The following is a 15,537-nucleotide window of genomic DNA, read 5'->3' on the forward strand; positions in this document are numbered from 1 at the left end:
ATATGGATGAATATTTACAAAAATATAAATTGCCTAGATTAACAGCAGAAGAAATAGAATACCTAAATAATTCCATATCAGAAAAAGAAATTGAACAAGCCATCAAAGAACTCCCTAAGAAAAAATCGCCAGGGCCTGATGGATTCACAAGTGAATTCTATCAGACATTCAAAGAGCAACTAATCCCAATACTATACAAATTATTTGATATGATAAGCAAAGAAGGAGTCCTACCAAATTCCTTTTACGACACAATTATGGTACTGATTCCAAAGCCAGGGAGATCAAAAACAGAGAAAGAAAACTACAGACCAATCTCCCTAATGAACATAGATGCAAAAATCTTAAATAGAATACTAGCAAAGAGATTCCAGCAAGTAATTAAGAAGATCATCCACCATGATCAGGTGGGATTTATACCAGGAATGCAAGGATGGTTCAACATTAGGAAAACCATCCACATAATTGACCATATCAACAGTCTAACAAACAAAAATCACATGATTATCTCAATAGATGCTGAAAAAGCCTTTGTCAAAATACAGCATCCATTCCTATTGAAAACACTGAAAAAGTATAGGAATAGAAGGACCTTTCCTAAAAATAATAAACAGTATATACCTAAAACCATCAACAAGCATCATATGCAATGGGGATAAATTAGAAGCCTTCCCAATAAGATCAGGAGTAAAACAAGGATGCCCATTATCACCTCTATTATTCAACATAGTACTAGAAACACTAGCAGTAGCAATAAGAGAAGAAAAAGAAATTGAAGGTATCAAAATAAGCAATGAGGAGACTAAGCTATCACTCTTTGCAGATGATATAATGGTCTACTTAAAAAATCCTAGAGAATCAACTAAGAAGCTTGTAGAAATAATCAACAACTTTAGTGAAGTTGCAGGATACAAAATAAATGCACATAAATCATCAGCATTTCTATACATTTCCAACACATTAGAGCAGCAAGAGGTAGAAAGAGAAACACCATTTAAAATCACCCTAGACAATATAAAATACTTGGGAATCTATCTACCAAAACAAACACAACAATTATATGAAAGCAACTACAAAACACTTTCCAGACAAATAAAACTGGATCTAAACAATTGGAAAGCTATTGATTGCTCATGAGTAGGACGAACTAACATAATAAAAATGACCATTCTACCCAAATTAATATACCTATTTAGCACCATACCTATCAAACTACCAAAAAACTTCTTTACTGAATTAGAAAAAACTATAACAAATTTCATTTGGAATAACAAAAGATCAAGTATATCAAGGGAAAAAATGAAAAAAAAAATGTGAAGGAAGAGGGCCTAGCAGTACCAGATATTAAACTATACTATAAAGCAGCAGTCATCAAAACAATATGGTACTGGCTAAGAGACAGAAGGGAGGATCAGTGGAATAGACTTGGGGCAAATGACATCAGCAAGACAGTGTATGATAAACCCAAAGAGCCCAACTTTTGGGACAGGAATCCACTATTTGACAAAAACTGCTGGGAAATTTGGAAAACAATATGGGAGAGATTAGGTTTAGATCAACATCTCACACCCTACACCAAGAGAAATTCAGAATGTGTGAATGACTTGAATATAAAGAGGGAAACTATAAATAAGTTAAGTGAACACAAAATAGTATACCTGTCAGATCTCTGGGAAAGGAAAGATTTTAAAACCAAGCAAGAGTTAGAGAAAATTACAAAATGTAAATTAAATGGTTTTGATTATATTAAACTAAAAAGCTTTTGTACAAACAAAAACAATGTAGTCAAAATCAGAAGGGAAACAACAAATTGGGAAAAAATCTTTATAACGAAAAACTCTGACAGGGGTCTAATTATTCAAATATAAAAGGAGTTAAATCAATTGTATAAAAAATCAAGCCATTCCCCAATTGATAAATGGGCAAGAGACATGAATAGGCAATTTTCAGGTAAAGAAATCAAAAATATCAATAAGCACATGAGAAAGTGTTCTAAATCTCTAATAATTAGAGAAATGCAAATCAAAAAAACTCTGAGGTATCACCTCACACCTAGCAGGTTGGCTAAAATGAAAGAAGGGGAGAGTAATGAATGCTGGAGGGGATGTGGCAAAATTGAGACATTAATGCATTGCTGGTGGAGTTGTGAACTGATCCAGCCATTCTGGCTGGCAATTTGGAATCATGCTCAAGGGGCTATAAAAGAATGCCTGCCCTTTGATCCATCCATACCATTGCTGGGTTTGTACCCCAAAGAGATCATAGATAAACAGACTTGTACGAAAATATAGCTGCACTTTTTGTGGTGGCAAAAAACTGGAAAAGGAGGGTATGTCCTTCAATTGGGGAATGGCTGAACAAATTGTGGTATCTGTTGGTGATGGAATACTATTGCGTTCAAAGGAATAACAAACTGGAGAAGTTCCAGGTGAACTGGAGAGACCTCCAGGAATTGATGCAAAGCGAAAGGAGAAGAACCAGAAGAACAATGTACACAGAGACTGATATATTATGGTAAAATCGAATGTAATGGACTTCTGTACCAGCAGCAATGTAATGACACAAGACAGTTCTGAGGGATTTATGGTAAAGATGCTACCCAAATTCAGAGGAAGGACTGCAGGAGAGGAAACATATAAGAAAAACAACTGCTTGAACACATGAGTTGATGCAGACATGATTGGAGATGTAGACTCGAAACTACCACACCAATGCAACTATCAACAATTTGGAAATAGGTCTTGATCAATGACACATGATAAAACCAGTGGAAATGGGCGTTGGCATGTGTGGGGGGAGTGCGGGGGGTGAAGGGGAAAGTAGGAGCATGAATCATGTAACCATGTTAAAAATGAATATTAATAAATGTTTTAAAAATTAGAAGGGAGAAAATTGGGAGAAATATTTTAAGCAAATTTTGCCTTTTGTATAAATGATCAAACTGTCAAAAGAAAAAACTAGAAAAACCACTCTATGAAAAATGTCCCAAATCAGTAAGTTGCGAATTAATTGGTCCAGTCATTTCTGCGGCCCACTGCCATAGAAAGCAATTTAGAATTAAACTCTAAATATCACTAAACCTTATATAACCTTTGACCCAGCAAAACTACTACTAGACACACACCTCCAAAGAGGTAAAAGAAAGAAGAAAAAGACGTCTATATACAAAAATTTTTGTGTGTGGAAACAAAACCTGAAAACTGTCAACCATGGGAAGGATGAATAGTATATATAGTATATACAAATTATAGAAAATTTGGGAGGGAGAAGAGAATTGTGAGTAACAAGGAGAGCTATTGTTAGTGATGCCAAAAATGCATTTTTAAAAATGCAGGGAATGAACTGAAGGATATCATTGGCAAGGCAAAGACAAGCAGGGCTTGGGCTACATGTCTTCTGGGAAACTTGCACAACTCATTCACATTCAGTGATTCTACGCCACACAGGTTTAGCGACTGGCCCAAGACCACATATTGCCTTCACAGCCAAATTCAAATCTATTCATTATTTATGGTTTAAAAATTACTTTCCTCACAACATTCCTCTATGGTAAAGATTATTATGTCTCAATAGTTATGGAAACTGTTATCAGTTATATATAACTATAAATATAATATAATAAATAGAAATATAACAGTTATATATACACCTATATAACTAAAATTTATATAGTCTCTATAGGTTTGTAGTCTCTATAGTTATGGAAACTAAAGTGTCAATGGAGATGATTCCAAGTTTCCATTATTCCACACTACAACACATACATGACAGGTAGTCACATGGAAGGGGCTGCAGACTTGTTCTGTGTGGTGGAGTGGGTAGATTTTCTTTTTTAATACTTGAATCTTGTATGCTATGACTCCTTTGTGGAGTTCAGTTTCCTCCTATTTAAATGACAAACCTGGACAAGAATACCTCTGAAGATCCCCTCCATACAGAGGATCTCATGATTCTGCAATGTGGGACCAAAGGATCCCTAATGAGTCAATGACTGAGCTCTCCTGACAGTGTTTTTTTCATTACTGGAATCAGCCATCCCCTTCCCCTTATGTCCTGAGTTGTTTTCCTTGGCTCAGTCCTTGCTCCCTAAGGCCACCCTGGAATATCTCACCTCAGCCAATGAACCTCGCTGGACCGACTTCACCACAATCACCTTGTTCTTTTCTTCTATGTCAAAGCCATAATCATCCTCTTGAGGTAATATCTGGGAAGTCAAAGGAGACGAGTGAATGAGGGTAATCATTGCCACTGGCTCTGACAGCACAACACACTGGGAAAGACTACCCAGGGAGCTTCTTTTCCCAGGTCCATGAACCAGGGCAGAGTCACCATCTTATACCACCTTTCTTGGTAGTGTAATAGGTTTAGTCTGTGAATTTTGACTGAGGAAGAGGGCTTGAATTTTGGGTCTCACAACTGTTCCAGAGATGTTATCAGGATACCAGGAACCAACTCCTCCACAGCCGATGATCCAAAGTAACCAGGTAGGGAGGGATGCCTGCAAGCTGTCCACCAGATCGCAGGCCACTTCTCTACTCTGAGTTGACTTGCAGGATTGATGTCTTCTGCCTTTTCAACCTTCACCACTCTCCAAGATCCCAGGTCAAAAGGGACTGCAGATTGCACTTCTGCTCTGAACCCCTCACAGCTCAGCAGCCTGTCTGTTGCCCAGCACTCTCCTCCCTACCCCTTGCATTCCATTCAGAATGTCCATGACTTCCAGCAAAGGCTTTCCCTAACATGCTTACACAAATCTGCTTTTAAACTTTTACAGCCTATACCTATTACAGTAGCATCACTTTTTCTTGAACTTGTAACTCCCTTCATCAAAAAGACTTCAGAGACTCTCTCTCTTGCAGCTAGGATAAGATGCAGACTGATTTATACCCTTCTCTAATCCCTCCAATTCTACATTTTAGGTAATCTGGACTATTAATTGTGAAACTTAATTTGTGAAAATGCTGAAACTCAGCATTTCTGATCTAGTCCCCCATCCTGGAAAGATGCACCCACTCTATGCCAGTACCAACAAGGGTCCTGACTTCTGCAATGCTTTCCATAATATTGTCTCTGGGGAGAGAGTGAATTGTGTGTGTGTGTGTGTGTGTGTGTGTATAAATACCCACATATTTGCAATGAAGACTATATAAAATTTTTATTGTGTTTGTTAAAAATTCTGTAGCCCCAAGTGCTATTCTTCCTCATTCTGAGGACTATAAATATTATTTTCTACATATACAGTATATACCCATAGCTATTTTAATAAATATGGCATTTATTCTTTATTCCTTTCTTGGGATCTTTGAGACTGGGGAGTTAATTCCATCTCACTCTCCACCCCTAAGGAATTCTACACATTTTACAACTAGAATTCTCTACCTCCTCTTCCCAGTTAAAAAAAAGCAGTTAGCAACCATTTATTAAGTGCCTCCTATGTGCTAGGAAGTATGCTAAGCAAAAGACAGCCCTGCCCTTGAGAAGCTTAAGAAACAAGCTAAGGGCAAATGAGCTACATATAGGATAAGCAGGTAATAATCAATGGCAAGGCACTAGAATTAAGTAGAAGGTAGGATTTTAGTTCTGCAAGGCCACCAACTCCTTACTTGGGAAATGGCCACCCACAGTGATTCTCCTGGCACTTTCCAGATAATTGGTATGTATCCCTCAAATGTCCATTGTCCCATGTTTTTTTTTTGTTTTCACCCTATTTTACCCAATAATAATCTTAGAGAGATATGGTGTCTATAGAGATTGTACCAGAGCAGTGATTGTGGTAATGGTGATGGTGATGGTGGTGATTGTTCAGTAGTTTCAGTCATGTCTTACTCTTTGTAACCCCATTTTTGGAGTTTTCTTGGCAAAGATACTGGAGTGCTTTGCCAATTCCTCTTCCAGCTCATTTTACAGATGAGGAAACTGAGACAAACAGGCTGAATAACTTGAGCAGGTTCACATAGCTTAGGAGGCCACATCTGAACTCAAGAAGATGAGAATCCGGATGCAATACCATAGTACTTGGCACTAGAGATGACTTTCCATATCCCCCACTAATCAATCTTTAGTAAATCTAGGGAAATTCCATTTTCTTATTCTCATCCTCCTCAATCAATTCTTGGGTTCAAAGACCCCAAAGTATACATCTATGAGTGGAGGCAATACTGCAGACCCAGAGTCATGCTCTGGCACAGCGGCATGTAAAACTGTGATGTGCAAACACTCTCACTTAGAACTTTGTCCTATACACAGCGATACCTAGAACTGGACCACACACAGTGGCATGTAGAACCATGTTTGTATATAATAATATATCATATCACATATAAGATATATATTTTGTGTATTTTATATATAACGTGTTCATATGATTATAACTATATATTACAAAATAGATGCAGTATATATTTTATATATTTCTAATTTATTTAATTTAAATATACAAATCATATATTTACAAAATATATTATATACACATAAACCATATATGCAGTACACACTGTGTGTATAAACACACACACATAAAATATACCAACACCTAAGTGTTTTTGCTTTCTATGTGGTGGTTCTTAGAACTGTGCCATCTACATGAGGGTATCTAGAATTGTACATGGATATACATGTAGCTGCTCAATAAATGCTTCACGGAAGAATATTTTTTTTAAAAAGTGAATGGAAAACTTAGGGGAATCTTCTAGGTAGATTTTGAAATAAAATGAAAAGAGCATTCATTTTAAGAGTGGTGTTTGGGGGCCAAGGGCCACACTCAGCAGCCAGTGAGAAACAACACTATAACCCAGAGCTCTTACCAGAAGACTCCTGGCCAGAATGTTCTCCACCAGCTTGAAGTCATTTCGAAGGAGCTTATTCTTGGAGCTCGTCCCTTCCATCTCCTCATCCGCATGAAAGCGGAAGTACTGGGACTCATCTTTGAACTCGCTCTTCTCTAGGACTAGACCCATATGAACACACACAAGGAAAGAATACAGTGAGGTGTATGCTTTTAGCCTTTTTGCCTGAAGGGGCCCAGAAATCAATAACTCTCATGCTTTGCAAACAAACTCTTTTCTATCTAAACAATGGGATATTGGCATACCAAGAATGAGTAGTGGCCCCCCAAAAGGGGAAAAAATGGTCTTAATCCTCCTTGCTCTCCCTTACACTAGGCTCATAAGTTAGTCTCCCAAAGCCCAAAGAGATTAATGACCTACCCTTCAAGAAGGGAAAATGAGATTTCAGAGAGACAAGACTATGAGCCTTTCCTAATTCAATCAAAGCAGGAGGGAGTTGTTTGAATGACATTTCCACTCTCCTTTTTTCTGACATTATATTCTATGTGTTGTAAGGATACTTTCAAGTCTAAGATTCTATATTTTGTATGCTGAGTAGCCTCCCCTCCCAACACTACCCCCATTTTCAGCTTCTTTTAATGTGTTCTCTTTCTCTCCCCTCACTAGACTGAGAGCTCCATGGGGGTAGGGATTGTCTACTATCTTTTTTTGTATCCCCAGATCTCAACATGATGAATGCTTAATATAAATTTCTGTTCTAGGGATCTCTTCCATCTCTCAGTCTTTGGGTCAAGACCACCCAGGATAAGACTGAGAAAGCCAGGCCAGCTAAGGTAAGTCCTGTGTGTCTCAAATATACCCTTTAGTCCGAACAACACCCAAAGGGAAACATTCCTAGACCCCACTTTGATCTAGGCCATGATTCCTGACAGTTCTGCCCAGAGCCTGGACTCTCTCACCAATCAGAGCTAAGCTGCCTATGTATGTGGCAACCATAAAAAATTATAGGCTTGTCCTGGGCAGTTATTTCAGGGATGCCTTTGGGCTGAGGACATTCAGAGGGGGTGGGTTCCATAGAGTGTACCCTGATGATCCCTGGGGAGCAGAAGGCACAAAATGACTCTTCCTATAGCCCAGAAACTATCTCATGACAGGCTGTCCCCAAGGCCACAAACACAACTTAAAATGAGAAAGCCAAAGCCCAAACCCAAGGGTGAGGCCCAACCTCAAAACACAGGGTAGAGCGTGGGAAGAGTGGGCATTGGCTACTCGATTCACATGTTTGTAAATAGCCTCCTTCCCACTTCTATGACCATGTCATACACATTCAGAAATAATGCTTTATCTTTGCATGGGTGCATTGTGCTTCCTAAGAGGGAACCTGATTTATACTTAATACCTATAAATAACAGAGAGAAGCTCAGAATTAGAAAGGGTCTCAGCATAGAGAATACATAGAAAAAAAGGGCTGGAAAGGCCCACTCCTTAGGATATAAAATATTAATAGTTAGAACCTTAAAACATGGAATGCTAGAGGCAAAAAGGCCTTTGGAGATTAGCTTCTCTTTTCACCGATGAAGCCAAAAAGACCCAGGATCAGCAAGTAATTTACCCATAGTCTGAGATTAAGTTTACAGCAAAGTCAAGAAGGAACTCCCATCTTCTGACTCTAGGTTTAACTTTAAATCATTTTATTTCAGCAGTTTGGGGTCAGCAAAAATAAACTTGTTATATCCTAAAACTTCTGAAGTCTCTTGCCAGAATTTGTTTTATCCTTTATGTCTATATTAGTATCAAGTATAAAGAGGGGTCTTGGCCTGATCCACCTCACTGTTCTAACATTCAGAGGTGAATCCACATAATTGCAAAATCTCAGCATTATAAGGAACCTTGGAAGTCATCTAAACTAAATAACACATTTGCAAGAATTCCCCTCTACAACATGCTAAATGGTCACCCTCTCTCCCCTCTCCCCAGTCCTACATCTCTTTTCCATGTTTAAGTTCCTTGACCCACTCTTCAAATGGCATGGTCCTGTTTGTCCTACTCTAGATTCACCCTATTTGCCCACAGCCTGGACTGATCCAGACAATGGACTGAAGAACTATACACAGAAAACTGTCAGATACTTTTCCAGTTTATTAATCTGTAGTCTGATCCTTTCTCACATAATGATGGGTCGAGGAACAATAGTCTGACATATTTGTGATACAAATAAAAGACAGGGGTGAGGAGGTGAAACAGAATGCCTCTTATTGGGAACTAGTTATTAAGAAGCCTATTGGGGGCCTCTGAGTGGCTCAGTGGATTGAGAGCCAGGCCCAGAGAGGGGAGGACCTGGGTTCCAATTTGGCTTCAGATACGTCCTAGCTGTGTGACCGTGGGCAAGTCACTTCACTCCCATTGCCTAGCCCTTATAACTCTTCTGCCTTAGAACCAATTCACAGTATTGATTCTAAGATGAAAGATAAGGGATTAAAAAAGGGGGGGGAGGGGTGTTACTGTGATAATGAGATTAAATCTACCCTGCCCATCTTTAGATTTAATTATCAAAGGTGAAAACATCTCCACTTAACTCACAAGTTGGGTGGTCTGTGACCCACTGTGCTAGAGTGAGTGACAAATCAGAATTTACTGACTGCCTCCTGGGTAGTCCTAAGAAAAGCATCCGTTGTGATTGGACACGCAAACTAAGAGGAAGGCACAGGAAGTGACGCAAAAAAAGGTCCCTTTAAAAGGAGACTTCAGTGAGCTAACGGCTCTCTTCTGGTTAGTGAACAGGACCTGAAGGAGCTCTTCTTGTTCATTGCTGGGACCTGAAGGAGTGCTGGACCTGGGACCCTGAAACTTTAGTGAGACTACTCTTAAATCTCTCTCTTAGAACTACATGTGGTGATGTTAAAACCAGTGGAAATGTGTGTTGGATATGAGGGTGGTGGTGAAGGAGAAAGTAAAAACAAGAATCTTGTAGCCATGGAAAATTTTTCTAAAAAAATAAAATATTTAAATTTTCAAAAAGAACTACATGCGGTGAGTGAAGAAGACCAACTTCTTTAACCTCCTAGGAGGTACTAGCCTCCTGGAGGCTCCCTTGATTGGGAGAAGCCCTTGTGGCTAAAACGCTTGTTAACTGACTTTTAGGCTCTGGCTGGGCCTTTGGAGCCCTACCGGAGTAAAGTCCAGACTTGAATACAATCTCTTACTCTATCCTCTTCTCATCTCTCTACTTCCACTCTCTCCTATATTTTGTAAATAAATCACTAAAATCATTTTGGGGATTGATAATTATTCAATTCCCTGGCGACCTAACCTTTTAAAATATTTACCCAATTAAACCCCTTACATTACAAAATTGAAGCCCAGAAACTCTATCAATGAAGGAAAAAGATCAGGAGACTTACCATGGTGCATGAAGCCATTGTTACACAGTCCAACTCCCAGTGCCACAGCTTCCTCCCTTGTCTGGCAGTCTCCCTGATAAGAAGAAGACAGCATTAATACTAATGGTACTGGTGATAAAAACAGGTGATACTTACATAGTGATTTCGACACATTATTCTTTCAAAAATATTTATTGTTTACATTATGCAAAGAACTGGGTTGGAGGTTGGAAGAAATTAAGTTTAGAAAAGATATGATCTCTACCCACATAAAGCTAACAGTCAAAGAAGACACAGAATTATGATCCCCAATAATACAACTGAAGAGATAGGGACAAGACCTGTGATTTCAAAAATTATAAGGAACGCTTGGGTGAAGAAACTCCCTCTATCAATTCAAGTAGACACTTTGTATTGAGGCTTAGGAGACTTATCCAGAGTCACTCTGCAAATAATCCATAAGAAAGGTGCAAAAGCAAGTGTGTAGTGAAATCTGAGGGGTCTTAGGAGACTGCAAGTTCCTTGAGGGTAGAGAACTTTTTTATCTCATTTTTCATCTTCATTACTCCCCGCAGCTCCTAACACAGAGCTTTGTATCTAAATGAATGGACTGGATATTGAAAAAAAAGGGAATTGGAAAAGTTTCCACAACAGTGGCAGCATTTGAGTTCGGTTCTAAAAGACTGATAAAAATTTGACAAGTAGTAAAGGCAAAGGAGAGCATTCTAGGCAGGAGAATTAACCAAGTCGTAGAGGGGGAAAATAAATAAATGGCAAAGTCAAGAAGCAGAAAGAAGTCATGATTGGGTGATGAAGGAGCAAAAGGGAGCAATTAGATAAATCTAGAGATTTCAAGGAGATGTTAAAACATAGAGGTCCTTGAATTCCAAAGGGGCAAGGAAAGACTTGAGGAAATAGAAAGACACTAGAGCAGTGATGGGCAAACTTTTTAAAGAGGGGGCCAAAATTGTTCATCTGTCAGTCTCTTTCTAAGGCAACTCTTTTGAAGTTTCATTGTATTGTATCCTACTCATTGTATTTGTCAGATTAGGAATAATGTCCTGCAGCCAGATAGAACATTTCAGGGGGCCACATCTGGCCCTCGGGCCATAGTTTGCCCATCACTGCACTAGAGGTTTCTGAACAGAAGAGTGAAATGGTTTAGGAAAAAGAAAGAGTATCCTATAGCATCCTAATGGATGGAATGCAGGCCAGGTAAAGGGGAGGCATGGATAGTGGTTAAGTGGAAGCTTTAAAGGCTTTAAATGTGAAGCTCAGGAGCTTGTGTTTTATCCCAATGATAAACTGGGAGTCACAGCGAGTTTTCAAGCAGGGAAGTGACCTGGCCAGATATGTGCAGATGATTGTGAAGCCATCTGTGAAAATGATTTCAACAGCTATGTGGAAGACAGATTAAAGAAAGAGGAGGCTGGGAACCATGAGTACACTTAGGAGGCTATAAGTATATTTTGGATACTAAGCCTGCAGAGGAAGAGAAAGGAATAAATGTGAAGGAGAACTGACAACACCTGACAACTGCTTATATCATTCAATTAATGGAAAAATAGCTATTAAGCACCTGCTCCATATCAAGCATTGTGCTAAGTACCAGAAATACAAACACCATTAAGGAGATTACATTTAACAGGAGAACAAGATGTTCACAAGTAAATAAATACAGCATGTATTTTTTTTAATAAAGCATTCTGGAAATGATATGAAGAACAGATTAGAGGAAAGAAATTAGGCAGAGAAGGGAAGATATATCATAGAATCATTGAAATAGTCCAAGCAGATGCTAGGCATATCAGGGAGACTGATCATCAAAGCTTGGCAATCAGTTAGATGGAAGAGGAGAAAGAGAGAATTTTTTAAAACCCCAAAGATTTTGTTTCATTTGATCATCAGATATTTTCCCCATGGAATTATAAGTGCCTTATAAACTGGGACAGTCATTTTTAAATCTTAATACTCCCAGAACCAACCACAGTGCCTAATAAAAAAAAAGAAAAACAACCCTATCTCAAGAACAAAAAAAAAATGGTAAGCCCTTGAAGGAAGCACTTAAAAAGTTTGTTGAATTGAATGGGTTAAATTTCTGTCAGCAAAACTATTTCAAGAATTGTGAGTATTATCATTAAAAAAGATTTTTAACCAGGGGTGAAATGCCACAAGCTTGGGATTTGCCCCTTAGATAATCAAGTGGATTAGCCAAGAAACCTAGTGGCTGGTGGGTAGGACAGGAGAAGCACCTACTATTTCTTTTATGATAAGCAGGAATTCAGCTCCACAGAGGCCAGAGAATTCCCACTGTGGGTTAGAGAGGCCCACTTCCTCAACCTCCTACAGTGGATCTGAGCTGGGAAGAGCCCTTCCTCCCTCCAGAGACAAACATGAATTAATCATGGATTCAGAGGTGCCTTTATTTCTGAATTAAGAACTCCTTAGTGAAAGAGCACAAGCCCCAGGGGAACACTGGGATAAGCTGCTATGAGGAGGTCTAAGTAAGACCTTGGAATAAGTCCCCAGGCTAGGAATGACATCCCCAAGGCCATACAAGTGATAAAGACATTCTTAGGATGAGAGGAATGGAAGGAATCTCAGAGTTCACTTTGCAGTCCAAATCTCTCATTTTACGATAAGGAAATCTAATGCAAAAGAGAAAACTGACTTGTCCAAGGTCACCCAGCTAATCAGAACCACACAAGTGATACAGATATACTAAGGATGTTGGGAATGGAAGGGATCTCAGTGCTCACTTCATCCAATTCCCTCATTTTACAGATAAGGAAATGTAATCTGCAGGAGAGTACTGATTTGTCCAAGGTCGCCCAGCTAACAAGTATCACAGGAGTGATACAGACATTCTTGGATGTCAGAGATCACTTCACTCCCCTACTTTATAGATAAGGGAATTCAAAACCCCAGGAGAGAATTGACTCATCCAAGGTCACACAGTTTAATAAGTGTCAATGCCTAGATGAAAACCAGGCTTTCTGATCCCTAGACACAATTCTCTGTAATACCACACAGCCTGATGTAATCCTTTAAACAGTTCTGCAAAAGGAAATGATGTTTCCTTCTGGGGAAGGTCAGGAAAAAAGTCTCCTATCCATCCTACTCCAGTTAACATTGGTGAATAGGCTGTTTTTCTGGCCTATGACATGCTCTCTGGGCTACAAACGACAACTGGTGTTCACAGCCAAAACATTAGACAAGAGAGTCAGGGACTACAAACTGCTCTTGGAGAGGGAGATGGTTTCTATAAACATTTGGCCACACTTGTTCCCACAGCTGACCCCTGGGTTTGACAAATCTCTCCTTAGAGGCAGCATCCTTCCATGTGTGTGCCTTCAACTTCTTCCAGGAGACTCCAGCAAGCCTTTATTTGGAGCATCCAGGGACTTGCAAACTCACCTCCACTCCCTCCTACTTCCCCTAGTCCAGCTGTGAAACAACTGACCAGTGATGAAGGGCTGTCATCCTGGTCCATGGGGAAGGAGAGAAGGGGGATGAGGGGGGCTGTAGGTAGGCACACAGCCAAATGCTCTAAGCCTGAGGAAGTCAAGAAATCTGCAGGACACCTGGCTCTCTGGGAAGCCAGTGGAAAAGGCTTCTAACTTAAATCTTTGCCAAGGGGCCCCCGGAAGGCCAGGCAAGGAAAGGGAAAGTATGCTAAAAATAGGCCACTGGACTCTCAGGGCAACACCCCACATCAGAAATGTCTCTAAAAGTGAAAAAATGACTCAGAAATAACCACCTGAACAGAAGGAAATTCCCCTGCCTATACCTAAAGAAAACCCCCCTGACCCCTTACAGGGTTCCAAGACTCACTCACTGACTGACATTCTCTCTCTCTCTCTCTCTCTCTCTCTCTCTCTCTCTCTCTCTCTCTCTCTCTCTCTCTCTCTCTCTCTCTCTCTCTCTCTTTCTCTTTCTCTTTCTCTCTCCCTCCCCCTATCTTCCCAATTAGTATGAGAGCTCACTGAAGGCAAAGGCTCATGTCCCAGAAAGTACCTTGTGTCCTACAAGGAGTAACAGCTTAATTAAGATCTAGCATTTTTTTTTTTTGGCTCAATTTCCCAGAATCATAAAATCTTACAAATCTGAACAGGAAAGTCCTCTAGGCCAGTCTCATGACCTGTGCTGAGAGAGGATGAGCAGTCCTGAGAACTAAGCCATCCAGCTTCTTCTAAAACACCATCAATGATAGGAAACTCACTACCTTTCAAGGAATCTCCATCCTGTTTTTAGTTAGTCCTGATTTTTGGGAATTTTTCCTTCCTTCTAACAAGGAGGGACATCTAGGAAGATCAGGCATAACAAAGAACCACAGAAAGAACCATACACCCACCACTACTACAGGCCTCAGAGATCATGTGGTCTAATATTAAGCTAAACTCTCCCTCCCTATGTTACAAAATCACAGAATCTCCCAGTTGGAAGGGACCTCAGAAGGTATAAAATCGAATCTGTTTATATACAGTAATGCTTTCTGTAATACAGGCTCTGCTTGAAGTCTTCCAGGAATGGAAGACTCACTAAGGTATGTACCTAAAGTAGGCCACACTTTTAGACAAATCTGATTGCCAGACTTATAATTTTTTTACTGTTCTTCAGTTGTTTCTGTCATGTCTGACTGTGTGAGCCATTTGGGCTTTTCTTGGCAAAGATATTGGAGTTTGTCACTTCCTACTCCAGTTCATTTTATAGATGTAGAACCAAGGCCAACAGGGTTAAGTGATTTGCCCAGGCTTATACAGCTAAAAATGTTTCTGAGGCCAGAAATGAACTCAGGACGATGAGTGTCCAGACCCACCACTCCATCCTCTCTGCTGTGCCACCCTTGTAATTTCCTTACTTTAAAAGCCTAAAATCCACCTCTTTGCAACTTCTAGCCATTGTTCCTAGTTTTAACTTCTGGAACTAAGCAAAACAAAGTCTATCATCTTTCCCAGGGTTGCCCATCAAATATTATGGGGGAAAATCAAGGATACCTTCCAAACATGCCTCCTCTCTTCTCTTCTCATAGCTGACCATCCCTAAGTCCTTCAACAGAGCCTCATGGTATGGCCTTAACTTAAGATCCCTCACAAACCTGTCTACCCTACTCTGCATCTACTCATTTGTCATTGTCATTTTTGAAATCTCACCACAGAATGGAATGACAAGAGCAGAAGAGAGTAGTATCATTTCATTTATCCTAGATAAAACCATGGTATTCCATTACAGTAGGGTGACTTGACTAGTTCTTCATGGAGGTAACCTTGAAAGCCAAGTGCAAACTTAGGGAAGCCCAGCCAAAAAGGAAAAGCTTATGTGGGGGGGAAAAGGTAATTATCAGAGAACCAGGTCATGAAAACTTTCCAACA

The 15,537-nt window shown here is 39.7% G+C and overlaps 1 protein-coding gene across 1 annotated transcript in view; it reads right to left on the minus strand.

The window, feature by feature from the left end:
* Window positions 1–15,537, minus strand: part of PREX1 (phosphatidylinositol-3,4,5-trisphosphate dependent Rac exchange factor 1) — a 230,217-nt gene that overhangs the window by 48,551 nt on the left and 166,129 nt on the right. Inside the window, exons 15-17 of the mRNA XM_044663811.1 lie at window positions 10,187–10,259; window positions 6,804–6,946; window positions 4,112–4,204 (exon numbers count right to left, since the gene is read on the minus strand). Of these exons, the coding sequence (XP_044519746.1) occupies window positions 4,112–4,204; window positions 6,804–6,946; window positions 10,187–10,259 (309 nt within the window). The remainder of the gene's footprint in view (window positions 1–4,111; window positions 4,205–6,803; window positions 6,947–10,186; window positions 10,260–15,537) is intronic.

This window comes from Gracilinanus agilis, chromosome 2 (genome assembly GCF_016433145.1).
Source record: "Gracilinanus agilis isolate LMUSP501 chromosome 2, AgileGrace, whole genome shotgun sequence".
In the NCBI taxonomy this organism is placed as follows: domain Eukaryota; kingdom Metazoa; phylum Chordata; class Mammalia; order Didelphimorphia; family Didelphidae; genus Gracilinanus; species Gracilinanus agilis.